The sequence below is a fragment of the Pleurodeles waltl genome, chromosome 1_2 (assembly GCF_031143425.1).
Source record: "Pleurodeles waltl isolate 20211129_DDA chromosome 1_2, aPleWal1.hap1.20221129, whole genome shotgun sequence".
Lineage (NCBI taxonomy): Eukaryota > Metazoa > Chordata > Amphibia > Caudata > Salamandridae > Pleurodeles > Pleurodeles waltl.
In genome coordinates this window covers 490,392,250-490,412,358 of record NC_090437.1, presented here as the reverse complement: position 1 = coordinate 490,412,358, position 20,109 = coordinate 490,392,250, and the positions used below count along the sequence as shown (strand labels likewise).

The following is a 20,109-nucleotide window of genomic DNA, read 5'->3' as shown; positions in this document are numbered from 1 at the left end:
CTTCAACTTAGGAAGCAGCTTTTTCGAGGTGCCAGAGGGAGAGGCTTTCCATCATACAGGGGAGGCTTTCAGCAGTACAAATATCCAGCTTAGTCCTCTTCTTACCCACTATTCAGACCACAATACCCTCAAAAACAATCTCCAGAGGCCGCCTACAGACCCGTGTCTAGCGGTAGAGCAGGATGCCAAGGAAAGGACACAAGTCGTCTACAATGACTTTACCAAAACTACAGCTACCAGGAGTTCCTCGACTTCCAAACTAGGAGGACAGATTTCCCTGCTTCTTTCTAGTTCACAAGAAGTGGAAGGAATGGCATCCAATTCTAGAGCTCAGAGACTTAAATACATAGCTCAAGAAGCAGTTGTTCTGTATGATACACTGCGGGAAATCCTCCCACTTTTAAATTCTGGAGATTAAATGTCCACTCCTAACCTTCAGAATGCTTACTTTCACATCCCCATATATCAGTCCCACAGAAAATTTCTAAGATTAACGGTAGCCGGAGGCCATTTTCAATTCAGGGTTCTCCCATTTGGCCTGAAGTCAGCCCCCAGGATATTCACAAAATGTCTGGCCCCAGTTGCTGCATTCCTAAGGAAACAGAAAAGTCAGGTGTTTCCATATTTGGACGATTGCTTAATCAAGGCTCCATCCAAACTCGAAGCACAGAGATCAACAACAGCCTGCAAGACACTGTTCAAAAAATTGGGCTTCACAATCAACATGAAAAAATCTAATTTTCAATCATCAAGAACCATCAGTTTTCTGGGTGCAATAGTGGACACTTTATTCAACAAGGCCTTTCCTACAAAGGAAAGAAAATCGAAACTCATAACATTAGCAAAATCAATTTAAAGGCAAAAGTCTCTTTCAGTACGCCTCTACATGTCTCTATTAGTAGTGATGTCATCTTGCATTCCTCTCATTCCATATTGCTGACTGCGAATGCGACCCCTTCAGGAGCATTTGGACAACCTGTGGGTGCAATCAAGAGGTTCGTTTGACGATACCATCACAATTACAAAGGCAGTGGTCAAGGCTGTAGCTTGGACTCAGAGTCTAAGTCTGTCAGCCGGTCTCTCATTCCTCACCCACCATCTCCATGGGTCATCACTACCAGCGCCTCCCTGGATGGATGGGGTGCCTATTTTCACAACCTACAGGTCAACAGCAAATGGAAAAGACAGCACAAGAGCTAGCACATCAATCTGCTCGAGCTCAAGGCAGTACACCTGGCCCTTCAGGCATTCCTTCCAATGATAAAGAACTCCCCAGTCTTGATATGGACAGACAACATAACAAGGACGCACTATATCAACAAACAAGACGGACCAAGTCTCTTCTGCTATCTTGCAAAACACAACATATTTGGAAGTGGCCCATCTTTCACAGAGTGCATCTTCAAGCGGAGCATGTTCCAGGAAGGTAGCATGTGTTAGCAGGCACTCTCAGCAGATTGAAAACATCCAACCACAAATTGGAATTGGATCAGGAGGCATTAGACCAGATCTTCGCTCAGTAGGGCAAGTCGAACCTCGATCTATTTGCAACTCTCTAGAAGACCAAATGCCGGTTCTTTGCAAGTCGGGATCACCGTCTGGGATCATTGGGGAATGCATTTTTGATGGCATGGTCTGGAATAAATGCTTACGCTTTTCCACCCATTCCCCTCAATCTGAGAGTTCTATCAACGATCAGGACCGAGCACTGCAGGATATTGCTGATAGCCCCTGCATGGCTGCGCCAGCATAGGTTCACAGAGCTGCTTCATCTCTCAGAGAGCCCACACATTCCGTTACAGACAGCATGGTTCCTCTTGACGATGTGCAAGGGTCAAGTGCTGCATCCATATCCAGGATCCCTTCACTTGTCGGCTTGGCTCCTGAACACAATGAATTCGCCCACTTACAGATTTCTCACGACTGTAGAGATATGCTCACCAAGGCCAGAGACAACAGCACAAACAACACCTACCTTCATAAATGGAAGAGATTTTGCATGTGGTACCAGCAGGCTCAAATTCATCCAATATCGTCATTACCTGAACAGGTCCTTCCAGATCTACTGTTCTTCGCATGCTCTAAATAGGCACACTCGTCCATCAGGGTGCACTTAGCTGCAATATCCCGATACAGACAGTCAGACGAATCAGTATCTTTATAGTCTGCTAGAATTATCAAAATATACCTCAAAGGTCTCTTTCGAAGATCAGACCATCTCCTCCGTCTTGGCAGCTGAATACCATGTAATCACAGTTGATGAAGTCTCCATTTGAACCTATTCACAAGGCGGATCTAAAATTCCTTTTGTGGAAGTTTTCTCTTCTTGTGGCTCTCACCTCAGCTAGAAGGGTCAGCGAGATCCAGGCGTTTATTATACAAGACCCTTTTTTTTTTACAATTTAAGGATGAAAGAGTAATCCTTTTGACGAATCCAAAGTTTGTTACCAAGGTTCATTTGGACTTTCACATCAATCAACCAGTCATTCTAAAATTGTTCCACACCCGCCGAACAAGCTCTTCATTCTCTAGATGTCAAAAGATGTCTCAAATTTTATCTAGACAAGACCAAAGATTTTAGAAAATATAACCAGTTGTTTGTAGCATTTAGTGCTCCAAGAAGAGGTCAGCCTCTCTCCAAGCAAGGTATTGCTAGGTGGATATCTAGCACAATTAATTTCTGCCATCAAAAGGTAGGAAAGCCTTTACAGACCAGGACACATGCTCATTCATCTAGAGCTGTAGCCACCTCCACAGCACTTTTTTTCTGGTGTGCCGCTTCAAGACATTTGCAGAGCAGCCACCCAGAAGAAAGCCCACACCTTTACGAAGCACTAGTGCTTAGACACAATGCCTCAAGGGGATGTAGCAGTAGGTCAAGCAGTACTGAGACATTTGTTCCAGTAACTGTGAGCTTTTTTCTTTTTTTGCCACCATCCCAATTTTAGTTCTGCACACTACTTAATGTTTATTTCATATTGCCTTGTCATAACAACATAAGACTATGGGGGCCATTTTGAGTTTGGCGGGTGGAAAAGCCTGCCTGCCAAACTCCCATGGTTAGGTTGCCGCTAGTGCGGCCGCCTTCCCACATGCTCCATTACAAGCTCCCCGCTGGGAACTGTGTTTCTGCCCGCTGGCCCAGCAGGGAGCAGCCCACAACATTGACGCTGGCTCATAATGGAGCCGGCGGCAATGTTGCGGTGTGTAGGGTGCAAAAGCGTGATGGGCTGTCCATGGGGGCCCCTGCACTGCCCATGCCATTTGCATGGGCAGTGCAGGGGCCCCCATGTGACCCCTTCAGGCACTCCTGCTTTCGAAAATCAGAGAGACTGGAGCTTTTCACATGAGTGTTCTAGAGGGCAAAGCAGCCTGATTGGCTTAAACATATCTTTGGTCTCTTTTTTAAATTGACTAGGATATGTAACTAAAGTGAAGGGCCTGTGGCCTTCATGCACTATACTTTAAAAAAAAAATCTGTTTATTAAACATTATGCATAAACAACAGTACATTTCGCTATTAAAGATTTTACGATCTGTCTGCACACATTTGTAATCTTGTACAGTGCAATTGCATAGTGACGTGCTGAAATACAACTTAAAACTGTGCAACTAGCAGTTAGAGTCACATCTGAGTACCAAATAGTGTATGCTGGTATCGGAAGTAGTGCTGGCTACACCTGCCGGAGGGCGATGGGCGGTACATCTGCTATATATGTAAGCTGTGGAGCCGGAGTTGAGGTTGGGGGACGGAGGGGCGCATAAAGCCAGTAGTGTAGTGAGCGAGACTGGGTGAGAGTTCCATGGGGTCACAGCCATGGGAGAAGCACCCTAAAGCATTACGTTGTTACGCTGAGGTGGGGTGTGTAAGTGTCAAAGCTAAGTGGCTGGAGGGCAGCAGGGGGTTGCGTGGTGTAGAGATTGAGCAGGGAGATAGTTCACATGCACCGGTTAGCTCGGGGGGTATGTGTCGTCCCTAGCTTCTATGCCTACCACAAAGATATCCTAGACTTCAGCACCGCCCTGTATTAGACCTTTGTGTTGTAGTTGGCGTAATGTCTGAGCCTCAGCTTGTGAGTGACTATGCAAGTCGCGGAGCCAGGTAGTGTGTGGGGGGAGCGTGTGGGGCCTTCCAGTGCATGGCGATCAGGCGCTTGAAGACAGCGAATGCTAGGTCTTTAAATCTGTGAAGATGTTTGTCACCTTTGGCACGATGGCGTATGCTGAGTAAACAGGATTCCGGGGTGGGTGCAAGAGTGTGGGCCGTGATGTCTGCTGTAGTATCAGTAATTCGTTGCCAGGCCGTGTTTATTGAATGGCAGCTCAAGACCATGTGGTAAAAGTCTGCTGCTGGAGTGGCGCATCTAGGGCATACCAGGTTTGTGTTTCGGGTACATTCTTTGGATGCGGGCCAGGGATAGGTATGAGTGGTGAATATAATTAAATAGGGTGTACCGCAATCTTGTATTGCGGGATACTGTCTTGATCATTGTGAGAGCTGCGACCCAAGCTTTTTGTGGTAATGGTGTAGAGAGGACGGCATTCCAGCATGCTTTAGCATGCGTCAGGTCCGAGCAGACCTCAGCTAGGAGCACTTTGTATAGTTTAGTTATGATGCCTTTTGTGGTTCCTATATTAAGAATTGTAGTGAGCAGCTGGGATTCTCGTGGCTCAATGCTGCTGAGCCCCCATAAGTTGTTAAGTAGTCATTTAGTGGCACTGTATGTTAAGAAGGCCCCAAAGTGCATGACCCCTGCAGCCACTAGTTCTTCGAAGGTACGCATTGTGGAGCTTGAGTAATAATCACCCACATTCAATGTACTTATGTCACACGTATCATGATGTAGTGAGAGTGTTTGGGCTCCCGGTAATTGAGTCAGCAACAGTAAGGGGGAGTAAGGAGGCGAGGGGGCCTTGCCTTGGACAAATCTGCGCCAGCAAAATCTGGCTGCATCCAACAGTATGGGTTTTAACAGCAGGTGACTAGGGCTAGACAGAAGTGAGATCAGTATCGTTAGTGGTGCTGTGTATGTGTGCAGCGTTTTGCTTTCTGGAGGTGGAGGTTCACTTAGCCATATAGTTAGCCAGAGCAGCTGAGCCGCAGCGTAGTATAATTCAAAGTTAGGCATGCCCAGTCCGCCTGATTCTTGCGGGTATTGTGTTATAGATAGTGCTACTCTGTGCCTATCTTTGCCCCAGAGCAGGTCGGTCAATAGGGAGTGCAGCTTGGGAAAGAACAAGCGTGGCAAGAATAACGGGAGGGCGGTGAAATAATATAGGAACCTAGGAAGGATGAGCATTTTGGCTATGGCTACCCGACCCATAGGGAATAGGGGGAGTGAGCTCCAGAACGACAGCGAGCTGCGGGTGGAACTAAGTACTCTGTCGAAGTTGCCCTCTTTCAGGTCGGCAATGGAGTGGTAAATTTGTATGCCAAGGTATTTAAAAGTTGTGTGTGACCATGGCAGTTGATATTGCGGCAGTGCCATGTGAAATTCGATTGGTACAGGAGTGAGAGGGAAGATACTTGACTTGGACCAGTTAATACGTAAACCGGAGGCGAGTGCGAAGGAGTCCAGTATTAACATCACCCCTGCCATGGAAGTGGTGTGATTACGCAGGTATATCAGGGCATCGTCTGCGTATAAGGATATGATGTGATGTGTGCTGAATTCTGTAATGCCCCATATGTGGGCGTAGCTATGGAGCTTGATTGCTAATGGTTCCATGGCTATTGCAAATAATAAGGGGGATGGTGGACAACCTTGTCTGGTGCCTCTGCCTAAAGGGGATGCTTTGGAGATAACTTGTCCTGTTTTGACCCGAGCTGTGGGTTTGGAATGAAGCCGTATCCAAAACCGAGCGCATTAAATGTGCACATGAGGAAGTCCCAGGTTAGCGTATCAAACGCTTTTTCTATGTCTAGGGAGAGGGCCACCGCTTCTGTCTCTGTGACGTTATGCATTATGTGAATTAATCTTCTGATAATTAAAAAGGTACTTCTCCCCGGGATAAATCCAGACTGATCAGAGTGTATTAAGTTTGGTAGGTAGGGGAGTAACCTATTTGCCAAACTTTTTCCTAGTAGTTTGCAGTCCGAATTTAGTAGGGAGAGCGGTCTATATGATTTAACAGCAAGAGGGTCTCGGCCCGTCTTTGGGAGAACGACTATCAGGGCTTTGCGCATGGAGTCGGGCAATTGTAGCTTATTACGCGCTTCATTGAACACCTCTATAAGTGGTTGTAGGAGGTGAATAGCATGGGAGTTAAAATATTCTACCGGTAAGCCGTCCGAGCCAGGGGTTTTGCTGCGTGCCATTTTTGATAGAGCTAGGCGTAGCTCTTCAATAGTAATGGGACCATCTAGTGTGTCTGCATTGTCAATAATGTGTTGGTTTTGGGGAACTAATGACAGAATTTCAGTTAGTTGCTGTTCTGATGGGGGGGAAGGAGGCGTGTATAAGGCGCGATAATATGTAATGAAGGCCTTGTTGATTCGTACCTGGGTGTTGATGATGTTGCCTGAATTCAGCCGTATTGCACCTATGGGTGAGGGTTGCGTAGGTTGGCGAATCAGCCATGCTAACAGTCTACTTGACCTATCTCCCTCAGCGTGTTGTTGCGCCATGTAGTGTCTATAATAATGCTTACATAGCCTGGTGTCTGTCTCCCTATAGTCGCCTCTTAGCGAGTTCAGTTCTGCTAATGTAGACTCGTTCCTGGAGACCTCTACCTCCGCTTTGCGTGTGTGTCCTTCTTACCCCCACTATGGCCGCGAGGCAGTGTCCGCGTATTACTGCTTTGTGGGCATTCCATTCTATAGCGCGAGATGAGGTTGTGTTTTTATTTAGGGAGAAATAGTCTGACAGGCACTTGGACAATTCCACATGGAAGGGGGGGGTCTGAGAGAGCTTCTGTCTGTAGTCGCCATGTTGGTATGCGAGTATGTGTGCAGCCCCAAACCAAGGTTTTATAAAGCGGGTTATGATCTGAGATGGAGCAGGCTAGGTACTCGGTTGTGCTTACTTTCTGGATTACGGCCACAGATGCGAAAATCATGTCTATTCTAGTGTGTAGCTTGTACACTGAGGAGTAATAGGAGTATTCACGGTGGGTGGGGTGTCCAGATCTCCAGCTCTCTCTCAAACCCTTATTGGAGACCCAGTTTGCCAGGTCCAGTGAGGCACGATTGGATGGAGCTGTGTCGAGCGGGGGAAATGAGCAGTCTATTTGAGTATCTAGGACGCAGTTAAAGTCACCCCCCCCCATACGCAATCTAACGTAGGGTTGCTAAGGTTACCAGTAGTGAGGGTTCTCAGGAAGTCGCGTTGATTTGTATTCGAGGAGTATAGCACTACCAGTGAGAGGGGGGAGCCATCAAGGACGCCTTCTAGTATCACATATCTTCCATTTGGATCGCATTGCGTACGAGACGTGATGATTGGGACTCTAGGGGCAATCCAGATCGCCAACCCCCGGGCAAATGTCGAAGATGTGGTGCCATACAATTGTCCATTTGAGCGTGTGCTTTCCAGTGCAGATTTAGAGAGGTGGTGTGTCTCTTGCAGTAGGGCTATGTGTACCTGATGTCTGCTGAGAAATGTATAAATCCGTTGTCTCTTGCGCAGTGCTGCCATACCTCTAATATTCCATGTGAGTTCTTATATTTTGAGATACATTGTTGAGTTTGAGAAGTCATGAGTTGTTTATAAGTTTAGCTAAGCGGAGGTGGTGCATGGTGCGTGGTTCCCGCCCCCCTTGTGGTGGTGATGTGCCAATTACCCTCCGAGCCTAGCCAGTTAGTGCCCTTGGTGTTGTGTGGTCCATTGTGAGGGTGGTCCCAATTAAATAACATGGGACAAAACCATTGGGTTGGAATTCAACCAAAAGCTGTATATAACGTTAACTGAGATAGTGGCAAGGCAAGAGGAATTCCAGCGGTTGCCAGCTTGGGAGAACAGTCCAAATGGAATGGGGGTGCTGAAGGTCGTTGGTTCCGAGTGATTGGGTTACCCAGCTCAAGTTGCTCTCGGTGTTGGATCCACCGCCCAGGACCCTAAATGGCTAGAATGCTGTATAAAAGGACCTGTGGCACTACCAATCAAGTCCTAGGCAGCTGATCAAGGCAGGCCGTGTCGTTATGGAATAGGCCCGGCGCGGGGCATCGAGATGAGTAGCACTTGATTATGTTAACAAATGTCGTCTGCCGTGCATGGCGTGAGTGTAGGGCCTCGAACAGAATCTGCAGGATCAGAGTTTGCGTCGTGGTCTGGTTCCCTGTTGGTTTGAGTGGACAAGGTTGTTGGTGACGTATTGACAAATCTAGATGTGGCCTGCAGGAGAAGGGAGCGTTTCTTTTGAGACTGTTGAGGTGTGGGTTTACTGCCTTGTTTTTTGCGTTTCCTGCGTCTTGCCTTGGGAGAGGACCATTTTTCCACCGGACTGCTTGTGTCTATCGGTTCGGCCAGGCCCTTAGCGTGTAGCCAGGTCCAGACATCCTCTGGTGTGGTGAAGAAGAGTGCACGTGAGTCGTCTTGTACACGGAGTCTTGCTGGGAACAACAGCGCATACTTGATGTTGTGTTCGCGGAGGCGTTCTTTAACCTGGTAGAAAGAGCTCTGCTTTTTCTGAACTTCTGCTGTAAAGTCTGGGTAAACTGTAATCTCTGCATTTTCGAATCGTATAGGACCTGATTTGCGGAATAGCTGTAGGATGAGGTCTCTATTGCGGTAGTTAAGGAGTCTTGCTATCAGCGGTCGAGACTGCGCACCAGGTGGAGGGGGTCTGCCAGGGACCCTGTGGGCGCGCTCTATGGAGAAGAACTTCGGGATATTGTCTTTAAGAATTGTTTCCATGAGTCATTGTTCTACAAATAGTTCTGAACTAGGGCCTTCGGCGCGCTCAGGAAACCCCACCAGGTGGATGTTATTACGGCGTGACCTTCCCTCTGCATCCTCAGCTCTGCGTTTTAAGATGTCCACTTCGGCTGTTTGGTGAGTCAACTGCGATTGGAGGTCCTTCACAGTCAAGGGAAGGGATACGGTGTCTTTTTCCAATTGCGCCACCCTGTCAGCCAGTGCGTGTTGGTCTGTGCGCAATACGTTGCCACTGAACCTATTTTGGCTTCCAGGGTGGACTTGGTGTCAAGGATGGCTTGCAAAATCTTTTGGAACTGTGTTGTGTGTGACTGTAAAGTAAGTTCCATCTTCTGCAGAGCCAGTTGCATGGCAGAGTGGGCCTCGGAGGCCGGAGGGGCACTGGAATCCATGTTACCCGCGGGTGCACATGGGGTTTTTGGTTTACCCATTTGGTGTCTGCAGTTCCGTGTGGCCACTAACGGAGTGAGTCTGGCTAGGAACGTCATAGGTTGAGCAGCCTTATTAGAGAGCTACGGCTCTGTGTCCAGAGATACCGAGCCAAGGACACAAACGCCGTGCCAGAGTCAGTTGAGTGTCTTGCAAGGGCTGGGAAACCCCACAGCCGCCCCAGGGCCAGACGTGGAAATTAGTGATGGTGGAACATTCACTCCAGTTCCTGGTCGTTGGCAGTGTATTTTACTGCTGCGCCGTGCTCACGCTGTGCCTCCGGGCCACTACAGGGGGGGGCGAAAGTACTGTGCTCCTGAAGCCGCTCCAAACGACGACACCTAACACCATGCCGGGACGCCGGTATGACAGGAGTGCGAGGAGTGTCATATGTGGCCGAATCGGGTAACGCTCCGATACAGTAGCTCAGTTCGCCATGGATGCTGAAGCCGGTCGGGGCGACAGCAGGCCGGTACAAGAAGATAGGTAAGGGCCAAGTACAGTGCTGATTTCCTGCCCAGCTTGGGGTTGATCTGCGCCTACGAGAGATTGTATGTAGGGCCTGGTGGGTCAGGGGTGGTACCTCTTGCGCCTTATTAGCGCCGTAGGCTGCTCCACGTAAGTTGGCCTGGGGGGGAGGTCAGTGTCCTTCATCCACGCGCAACTCGATTTGTGTCGCCGAGGGGCTCACCTTCTTTTGCAGCTCTGTCACGTGTGGGCTCTTGGGGTCAGGCAAGAGGACCTCCGATTGAGGTGTCAGGCCTGTGATGCCTTGCTGGCAGCATCAGACATCTTGTTGCCAGGCCATGTGTCGCTTCTGCAGGTCACCGCTCCGTCGGGCTGCCCCCAGGCAGGGCACGGTGCCCCTGCGCCACGGGGCCCAAGTAAATGCTGAAGAAGGTTTCCCTTTTAGCGAGGGTAATTTGGGCCCAGCCGGGAGAGGCAGTGCCGCAAAGCGGGGGCTGCAGCCGGTGGAGACCCGCTGCGGCGGGCGGGGGTGCGGCACAATGTCGGGCCGGGCTGCGCAGCAATGCTGCCACTTCAGGAGGAGAACGCCAGCAAGTGCTCACCTCCAGCGCAAACTCCAGGGCCCGGGCCTCCCCCACCGCCGTCGCCACAGATTCAGCCGCATCCCCACAAGTCAGCGCCGAGCCTCGGCAGGTCGAAGGCGGGGTCGGCTCACGGCACCAGGCTGCGTCCTCACCAGCCGCGGCCGCGATCATAGGCCCAGCAACACGTTGGTCCAAACACGGCGTGGAAGGCAGCAACGGCATCCGGAGTGTAGCCGCAGCTTCGGGTTGAGGTCCTGGGCAGCTGGGTGGGCGACGTCTACCACGGAGAGTGCGATAGGCGCCGCAATCAGGATGATTATGTGGGCCGGGAGCGGAGCTGCAGTTTATGCTGCCGCTCTGGTCGCCATGTTGGCCACGCCCCCTTCATGCACTATACTTAACATTGAATTTCTATTATAAGGTACCAGGGACTCCTATAACGATGACGGAGAATGATTCAAGCATGTGAATCTATGAAAGATTCCAATACTGGAGAACTACAGTTACAGGTAAGTAACTTATTTTCTTACTTACGATGTATATGTTTTTTTTTAAAAGTACGTTTATACATATTAAAAAACTAATCCTTCCCACTGCAAGATGCTGGTGGCTGTCGTGCTCCAGAACGGGGTGCGCGTTGGTAAATTCGGAGACTGCACACTCCGTAAAATCCAACCGAAACCTTTTTGCACTTTCAAACAAAGTGACCGACATCTGATATGGTATATATGCTTTAATTGGTTTGCTGCTATCAAATGTGTTTTGGTCGCTTCTGCGACATTGATCGCTGACAAAAGAGGTGAAATTTCATTAGCACGTATTTACAGCTTTCATGGCGTGTGACATCATCAGAACCACTGAGAAAAGACTAAACAAGTGTGCTCCAGCCACCTATATGTTTCATTAATACAAACATAAAATTACAAACATAGTAATAAAGGTGTAGCGAAACCAAGGAGTAACATTCATGACAAAAATCCTATGTGAAAAAAAATGTTGTGCGACACTTACACATGAAATGTAAATATAAGTCTACATGCAAAAGATTTCTTGTTATGAAAAGACAGCTAAATTAATTATCTGAAATGCGCAATCATTACACATCACACTCCTGTGTGTGCTTTGTTAAGAGAAAATACACAGTGTTGGTGAACAACAATCAAGTTGCTCCCCTGTGGGCAATTCATCTAGTTGATCATGGCATTAAGTGCCTTCATATGGTGCCTTATAAATATCTGAGCCATGCGCATAAAGATTTTATTTACACAACATAGTTGATGGAAAAGGCTTGAAACTGTCGGCCTCAACTTAGATCATTAAAATATTTTATAGCAAAATATTCAACTTAAATAAAAACATCTCTAATCCCTGGAATTACTTCTCTGCACCTATACCCCATCAAAGTGATGTACAGCACAAAAAAGAAAGCTAAAACCAAATTAACACCACTGAGTATAACACTTCTCTAGGTCCTGTAGGGCTTGCAGTTATACCTAGGAATTACAAATGTGTATCCATATCTTCCTCACAGTTGAGACCATTAGGAGGGTGCTAGGTAGTCACAAAGCTCCTTAGGGATGCATTGCCTTTTTGCTAGATAGAACATACAGATCTTTAAAGTCTTGGAATCATTGGCATTTGATCAGGAGTGACCCTATAGTCGGCAAATTAGTGCCACGATGACCAGGAATAACTTTTAGGAGAGCCAGATAAATGAGGGACAGTCTGGTCAAAAGTAGTCCAGAGGTCAGTACTAAAGAGAAAAGGACCTGGCTTAACCATCAGCCAGGATTTAAGGGATGCAACAAGTGTAAAGCCTGTGTGCATGGCAGAAATACATCGGAGTATATTTCACCTCTGACACATAAAAAGAAGAAAATCAGAGGCGTCTACCATTGCAAAACTAGCTATGCAGTTTATGCTCTATAGTGTCCTTGTGAACTCTTATACATTGGTAGCACAATGTTTCTGGTCCACAGGAGCGTACTCCAGCATTTAAGGTCCATTAGGAATAAGGACCAGACTTGGCCTCCTTAGGAGTTCAGCGGACGGGAAGACCCGCCTGCCAAACTTCTGACTGGGAGGTTGCTGCCACACTGGCTTCCTCCCCGCCAGACCCATTAAGACTTTCCCTCTAGGCTAACGGGCAGAAGCCGAGGTTTCTGCCAGTCGCAGACACCAAGGTTTCTGCCAGTCAGCCTAGCGGGAAAGTGGCAGCAGCATTGTCTCCGGCTCATAATCGAGCGAGCAACATTGCTGTCGCCTGCAGGGTGCTGGGCAGGGGGACCCCTGCACTGCTCATGCCAACTGCAAGGGCAGTTCAGGCCCCCCCCACTGTGGCCCCCTGTACCTGTTCGCCTCCTGTTCTCTGCTCGTCTTTTCATGGCGGTAGTACCTTGAAAAGGCTGGAGGAGAACCAGGTCGTAATCAACCAGGGCGCACTGCATGCAGCACTGTGCTGGCTGATTCTGACCTGCACCCGCCGCCAACCCATCGGGATCACCAGTCCTGGTGGAGAAGGCAGAACCTTGGTCTGGCTGCCGAGGTCTTAATGTTGCAGTCGGACCGCCACACAACAGGTCCTTGAGGAGTGTTACAGTTAACTCTGTTAATTTGGTTTTAGCTTTCTTATTTTGTACAGTACATCACATTGGTGGGGTATAGGTGGTTTTTATAGGTGCAAGTAGATCATTCCGTGTAATAGAGATGTTTTTAATCAAGTTGAATATTTTGCTGTACAATACTCCAATTATCTTAGTGGAGGTCGACAGTTTTAAGGCCATGCATGCCCTACTGTAATAGAATGTATCTCGATTTCTCCATCAAATATGTTGTGAAAAAAAATCTTTACGCGCCCGGCTCAGATTGTATATGGCATCATATGAGTTGATTCAGTCTTAGTGCTGTGATCAGCTAGATGAATTGCCCAAATGGGAGCAACTTGATTGATGTTCACCAACACTGTGTATTTTCTCTTAACAAAGTACCCACAGGGGTGTGAAGTGTAATGATTGTGCACAAGGTATATTGTATTTAAAAAGTTGGAAATGCACAGTAGTGAAAAACTTGCAGATTTGCTTTTCACTAAAGTGTGGCCTACCTCTCCCAGAGAACAACATTGGGGTAACTTGTTACATTTAAGAAGTGCTAACTTTTATTTGGGAGCAGATAGAAATATCATGTTTGGTTAATTGTAATTTAAAATGCTCTTTTCTGGTAAAGTCGGATTTTAAATCACAATTCTGACAATGCCACTTTTAGAAAGTTGCCATTTTTGTGTCCTAACCATTTGGTGCCTGCAGACTGTGTCCTGGGTCACAAGACTAGGTGTAGTTGGCAGTTGGCCTTTGTGTATTCCTCCCAGGCAGCCACACAGTAGAGTAGCTAGGTGTTGGCAGGATAGGTCATCAAAGACAGGGTGCGGGGCGAAGCTGGGGACAGGCCCACTTGCACTTCAAAGAGTGCCTCAGCTCACACACGAAACTTCACATTAGCCTATTGTGCATTCAGACAGAGTGGAAACAGGACAGGGAAGCAGGACATTCCAGACACTTATGTGGGTGAAGGGACTCCAGATGTTTCTTACACTTCAAATGTGCACCAGTTATTAAAACAAGGCTCTCAGACCCACTGTTCAGTTCACTTCTGGACCTGTTGAAGGACACTCAGAGGACTGCCCTGCTGCCTCTGGCCTGCTGTGTACTTCAGAGGACTACCCTGCTGCCTGAAGAGCCTGCCCTAAGCCCTCAGGGGACTGGCCTGCTGCTTGAGACCTGCTTTCCTGCTTGAACCCAAAACTTTGAAAGTGACTCCATGGGCTAGTGGCTGGCCTCCTGATCAGAGCCTCACGGACAGAAAAAGGCTCTAATCTGGACTCAGCCTAAGTTAGCCCTGACTCTCCAAGTGGTACCCCTCAAGTCCTGGACCCTTGAAAGTGGTAATAAACGTGCCCAGATAGCCAGTTCCAAAACTTAGGAACATTTTCTTTCAAAAAATGCTATGAGAACCGAGAGGAGTCCAGGACCTACGTGCTGTTCAATCTGCCCAAGGAGCATTGCCGGTCTGCCTGACATCGTGGCACCTCCTGCTAAGTTCCTCTCTGCAGAAGCAAATCCTGTTCAGCGGCTCCTTGCCTCGTGGAGGCCTCATCAGCTACATCCTGCAGCTCTGTCCTGCTGGAGATTTCAATTTCCATAAATGAGACTAAGGGCCTGATTTAGATTTCGCCGGATGGTTTATTCCATCACAAATCACAATGGTGACAGATATCCTTTCCACTAAAATATAAATCCCATAAAGAATAATGTAATTTATATTTTGGCGGATGGGTTATCCGTCACCATTGTGACGGAGTAACCCATCCGCTGAAATGTAAATCAGGCCCTAAGTCCAAACATAGAAATATTTAAAGTAACTTCGTTGAGTAGCTCACCGATGATGACGCCTCTTTCTCGGACACCTTCTGCCGTCTTGCCCTGCTGCACTTTACTTTCTCAGACTTATTGTCTCAAAATTTCTTTTAAGTCCAAAGGTAAGCTGAGACTAGGCCCAGTCTACTTTGTGTATCCTAACCCGGCTCCATCGCGGGCTGATATAACTTTCAACTTTTCCCCTGGCTTGCGCGATTACACATCCACAGTTGGCGCTTTGATCTTTTAGGCACTCTTTTAAACGTTAAACTGTAAACATTCATAACTCTGGTTCTTCTGATTAGATTTTTGTCATTTTGGTGTCAAATAATTTATTACAATGTACTTTCTTAGTTAGTGTGGGATTTTTATTGCATTGTGTTTTCACTTTGTTACTACTTAAGTGGTGCATAAATACTTTACACATTCCCTCTGAGTTAAGACTAACTGCTTTTGTGCCAAGCTACCAGAGGGTTAAGCACAGAGTAATTTAGTGACTTTTTTGTGATTCACCATAACAAAAATGGTACTGTTGCTTAAGTAGCGTATCATCCTACTCAGCCAACAGCCCAGTTTCCCACACTTGTTTTAAAATGTTTCTTAGTATGAATAAAGTATACACAACACCAGTTCTGTAAAAGCCAGACTTTGTGCACCTTAACCCTTACATGTAGGAGACCTACCCATAAAATTTAAACTAATGAAGTTTATAAGAAGTGTTTAATTTGTAAAATAAATACATTATTATTATTAGTAGTAGTAGTAGTAGTCGTATTATTGTTAATAATAACAAGGATGATAACCACAATAAAAATAATAATGATGATAATAATAAATAATACATATATTTTTGCTCTAAAATAATGTTAGGAGCCTAAAGTGGCACTCACTTGGAACAACTCACAGAGCAGTTTTAACTTAATAATAAGTAAATGCACCAATTTCACTCTCATTTATAAAAGCTGATAACAATGCACAAGTCGCTAGCCAGACAGCACCTTACAAGACTTTGCTTACGCTCAACAGCCAATCAACCCACCCCGTTCAGCCTCCAAAGGTACACAATTGCTGCTGCCAGAAGCTTATCGGGCAACCTTCCAGTGCTTTTCTTAGAAGCCCGCAATGCCACTGCCAAATGCTGGGGCTGCTGAATGCCAAGACTGCCTACTTTTGATACCACCTCATGCCTGTTTTTTTTTTTTTCCATAAGCCTACAGTTACTTCTCGCTCTCTGTCTTGTAGATACATTTTCATCCCTGCATTCTTCCGTTGACACTATTTTTCTTATCTTTCTCCTCCTTTCTCTTGCTTCCTTTTATGTCTATCCCTCCCTTACTTATGGGTCAAAATCTGATGATGAAAAGTTATTCTCAATCCCTCAAATGAGTGCTCGTGCTGATTACCTGCAACCAATGTTATACTTTGAGCACTGCTTTTAAGTCAGATAATTCAGATTCCTCACATATACAGTGCTGATACTTTTTTTTGTTCATCTATTGTGGCATGTATTCTTCAGATAACCAGAATTTAAAGCTGATCTAGTTTCATATCCCCTCATGTGGGTAACCGCTGTAAAGTGAAATAGTGAATTTTAATCTGCTTTTGTCTTCCTCCTTGGTTCTAGGTGGTGTTGATTGAAAACAAGGAGGAATCTTTAGTACGCGCAAAAGACAGAAGTATAGATCTTGGACTGAAAAATATTTGGTTTATCCAAGCGAATCTTGACTATTTCACTGGGGGATTTAATATTGGGGTAAGTGCCGCTACATTTTTATCATTCAAACTTTTTTTTATTGAGAAATACAGGAGGAGGATACAGATATATTTAGCATGTTATTGTTCCTCTTATAACTCAAATGTAAAAAATGTCATCTGATTTTCCTTTCCTTGTTAAAAATAAGAAGAGCATGATTTCCCATCAACTAAATGAGCAATTAACGAATAACTCTCATCCTTCCTCTCTCCAAACCAGGTGAGTTGGAGAACAAGGGGTGGTGAGAGGCAGAAGTTTAGGAGTTGAGGGAGAAAAAGGTAAAAAAAAACGTGTAAAAGAAAATCACACTTAAGAGTAATCATATTCCATATCCCTGTGTTAGCGCGTCGGTCCTTAATAAGTAAACTTACAAGGGGACACGTATAGGTCGATGAACCTTTTGACTCGTTTAAGATGTTCTGATCATAGCGCCAGAACAGAAAAAATAATCAATACGCAATAATCATTAGTCAATCAATAATCAATGGAGTCAGTAATTGTCACACACCATGACTTTTCAGCCATGAATAACCACACCTTTAGTAAAAGTTTAGTAAGTTTATTTCCCTTATATTAACAATGCTACAGTCACGTAGATTAATCTCAAAATCAAATGACACGCATATAAAAACAATACTGGTTGACCAAAGCGACAGAAGAAACACAATCTAATCAAGGCTTGAATCACAACACATTCTAAAGCAACCGTGCAGATTAATAATAGTCAGTTGCAATGAAGTAATCACATACATCGTATTCAGCAAGATGGCTCGTCAAACATTTGTCCCTGCAATTTGACAGTCGTGAATAGCCTCAACTAACCCAGATTAGTATCAGCATGTAGGGCTTCATGCAAAACAATTTAGAACACGTAATTTAGGAAAACATCTAGCTAGAAACCTATTAAAACAGCACAGTTAGTACATAGAAAGAAAAGGCATAAAAATGCGATTCAGTCACATTGTCATATCTACCTATCCACGGTATGGGTCAGCAAGCAGATTCAGTCTTCTTCCAAAGGCCATTAATCGATCAGCAAAGCATCAGGCTCTCAGTCAGAGAGTATGAGCCCAATGACAGAATCTCGAATCTCTTCTCCCATACGTCGCATCACAAATCAGAATAGGGTCTGAAGTCTTTTCCCTCTGTCACATTGTTATATCAAAGTCACCCAAACTATCCCCCAATTTCCAATTGGTCAATTAATCGTACTTTATTACTCTGTCCAGTGAGAGTTCTATACCAAATCTATGAATTCTAACATTTCACATGTCACACGTCGTTGATTGGTCTGCTTTACGATGTTCTCATCATCCAGGTCGTCAGGTATCGGATTTGTTGCATCTTCTTCTCCACTCAGTGTCTTCATTGTTCGCGTCCTGGGAAAGAACCTCTAGCACACATTACACACGTCTCGATACATTTTAAGGACACTGCCTCCTGTTAGTCGGTTCTCATGGAAAGCTTCTGCTAAGCATTTTAACAAGACAATAAGCATTTCACAGTTAGTTCACTCTGTCAGCATTTTTTATTGAACGCTTAGAAATACAGCTTCTGCATGAGGCCTAGCAAACTAGGCCAAGACACTCGCTAAGTTAAGGCCTACAATTAATAAGCTAAAATATACTTCACAACCCGTAATATGACATATTACTACATTAATCTAATACATTTTCAATATTTCATAAGTATTAATAATTATTTAGTGCATTTTGTGAACACTGGTGGCCATTGTTTAAGGTCACAATTTCAAACGTGCACATTATTTTTCTACATTATTCATTTTTCTACAGAAGTCATTATTAAAAAATACGTAAACACTCATTAATAATTTTCTAATTAAGACATCTGCTTCAGCACCTGCGTACCTCCACTTCCCTTTGCCCCTCCGTGACATTTATTTAATACTATAGACACCCTCTTTGACTCATCATCCTCCAAGAATATTTATCCAGGTTGGCTCAACTCTGTTCCTCACTTGAATGAGACCATCTGTGCATTACTTAGTCCCTCAACTTATACAAATTTACATTTCACTTCATCGTATGTAAGCCAGAATCATGTTGGGTATTCAGCTGTACCCTTCAGCTCACCACTGCCTGCTACTTGCACATCTCCAGCATTGACCTCTTATTTGGAAACTATCAGGGTTCATTAGAATGGTGCATTATGATATTTCTGGATTTTAAGTCATTATTCTTAATATGCCACTTTTAGAAAGTTCACATTTTCATGTCCCAACCATTTGGTGCCTGCAGCCTGTATCCCGGGTCACATGACTAGCTCTAGCTTGTAGTTGGACTTTGTGTATTGCTCCCAGACAGTGAGACAAAGGCCATCACCTTTCCCACAAACCACTTAAAACCTTGATGTGTAGCTTTTTCATATGAATGAGTAAGTATGGTTGCAAACATAAAGAATGAAAACACAACCTCTAGTGCAAAATTAAACACATCAAAAGCCTGTTTGATATTTTTTACAAACAGATATTACAAACCATTCAATGCAAGTCAGTTTAAAAACACAAAAGCTGCAGTAGCTCGGCACATGTAGTGACATGCAGAAGGATACTAGCTTTTCTCTATCTAAAGACTGCACAAAAATGCTAACACTCTCTCTGCTCGTCATTGTAAGCTATTAAAATAGAGCAGAAGATAAAGAAGCAACAATTCTTTTTTTTGCTTTAAACAACTGCTTTAATTATGCTCTGGGACCTGACCTGCCCTTCACCTCGACTTCTGGCTGTAGCAGCAGGCATTGTGATGTTGCACCTTCACTGTAAACCTTTATAATAGTAGAGTTCTGACGTCTTCTCTTTTCCCTAAACCTAAAAATACCTATACCTCCCTTTAGCTCTATCCACCTCTAGGCACTAAAAGTACCTTTACCTCCCTTTACTTCTATTCACCTCTAAACCTTAAATGCACCCTTTCCTCCCTTCTCACTTAACATCCCTAAACCCTAAAGTCCCCTTACCTCCCTTTACCTCTGTTTGCACCTTACGTTTTATTTTTTTAATAACATTAACAATTATGTTAATAGGAAAACATCTGAATACACTTACCAGCATTGTAAAGTACCACATGGCAAAGGATGCGTGGTAAAGTTGAATTATTGAACCAATAGCTGGTCTCATTGAATATGCCTGTGCTGCCAGATTCTTGATGGACAGGGGTTAGTTTCTCAGCTATAGCAATATGTCATTTTAGAGAGTCAACAGAAATACTTTAATCTCTTAATAAGCTTGTCAAGTAAAGAGGAGGGTACTACGTAGATGTTGACAAGGCACAAATACAGTTACAGATTAGTATAAATGCACTGTACATAAGTTAGCATCAATAACAAACGCTGTAGTATGTCAGTGATGGAGAGCACCATCATTCAGGAACTAATAGCAGTGCCATGACATTTTGTATATTATGCAGTAGACTACTTAAAAAGCATGGAAAACATTTTACTTGGAATTCTTTGATAATTTCAAGCTATTTTTATTAACCTCTTAGCTGCTGGGCCTTACCCCCCCCCCCCCCCCCCCCCCACCCAGTGCTGAGCCCTTTTTTGGCTGTTTGGGGTAGTTCGCGCTTAGGCCT

At 45.3% G+C, this 20,109-nt stretch overlaps 1 protein-coding gene across 3 annotated transcripts in view; it reads left to right on the top strand.

Moving 5' to 3' along the window:
• Window positions 1-20,109, top strand: part of GSTCD (glutathione S-transferase C-terminal domain containing) — a 676,673-nt gene that overhangs the window by 490,591 nt on the left and 165,973 nt on the right. For all 3 annotated transcript variants that reach the window (XM_069241297.1, XM_069241307.1, XM_069241317.1), the window contains one exon: window positions 16,391-16,519. In XM_069241297.1, the coding sequence (XP_069097398.1) occupies window positions 16,391-16,519 (129 nt within the window). The remainder of the gene's footprint in view (window positions 1-16,390; window positions 16,520-20,109) is intronic.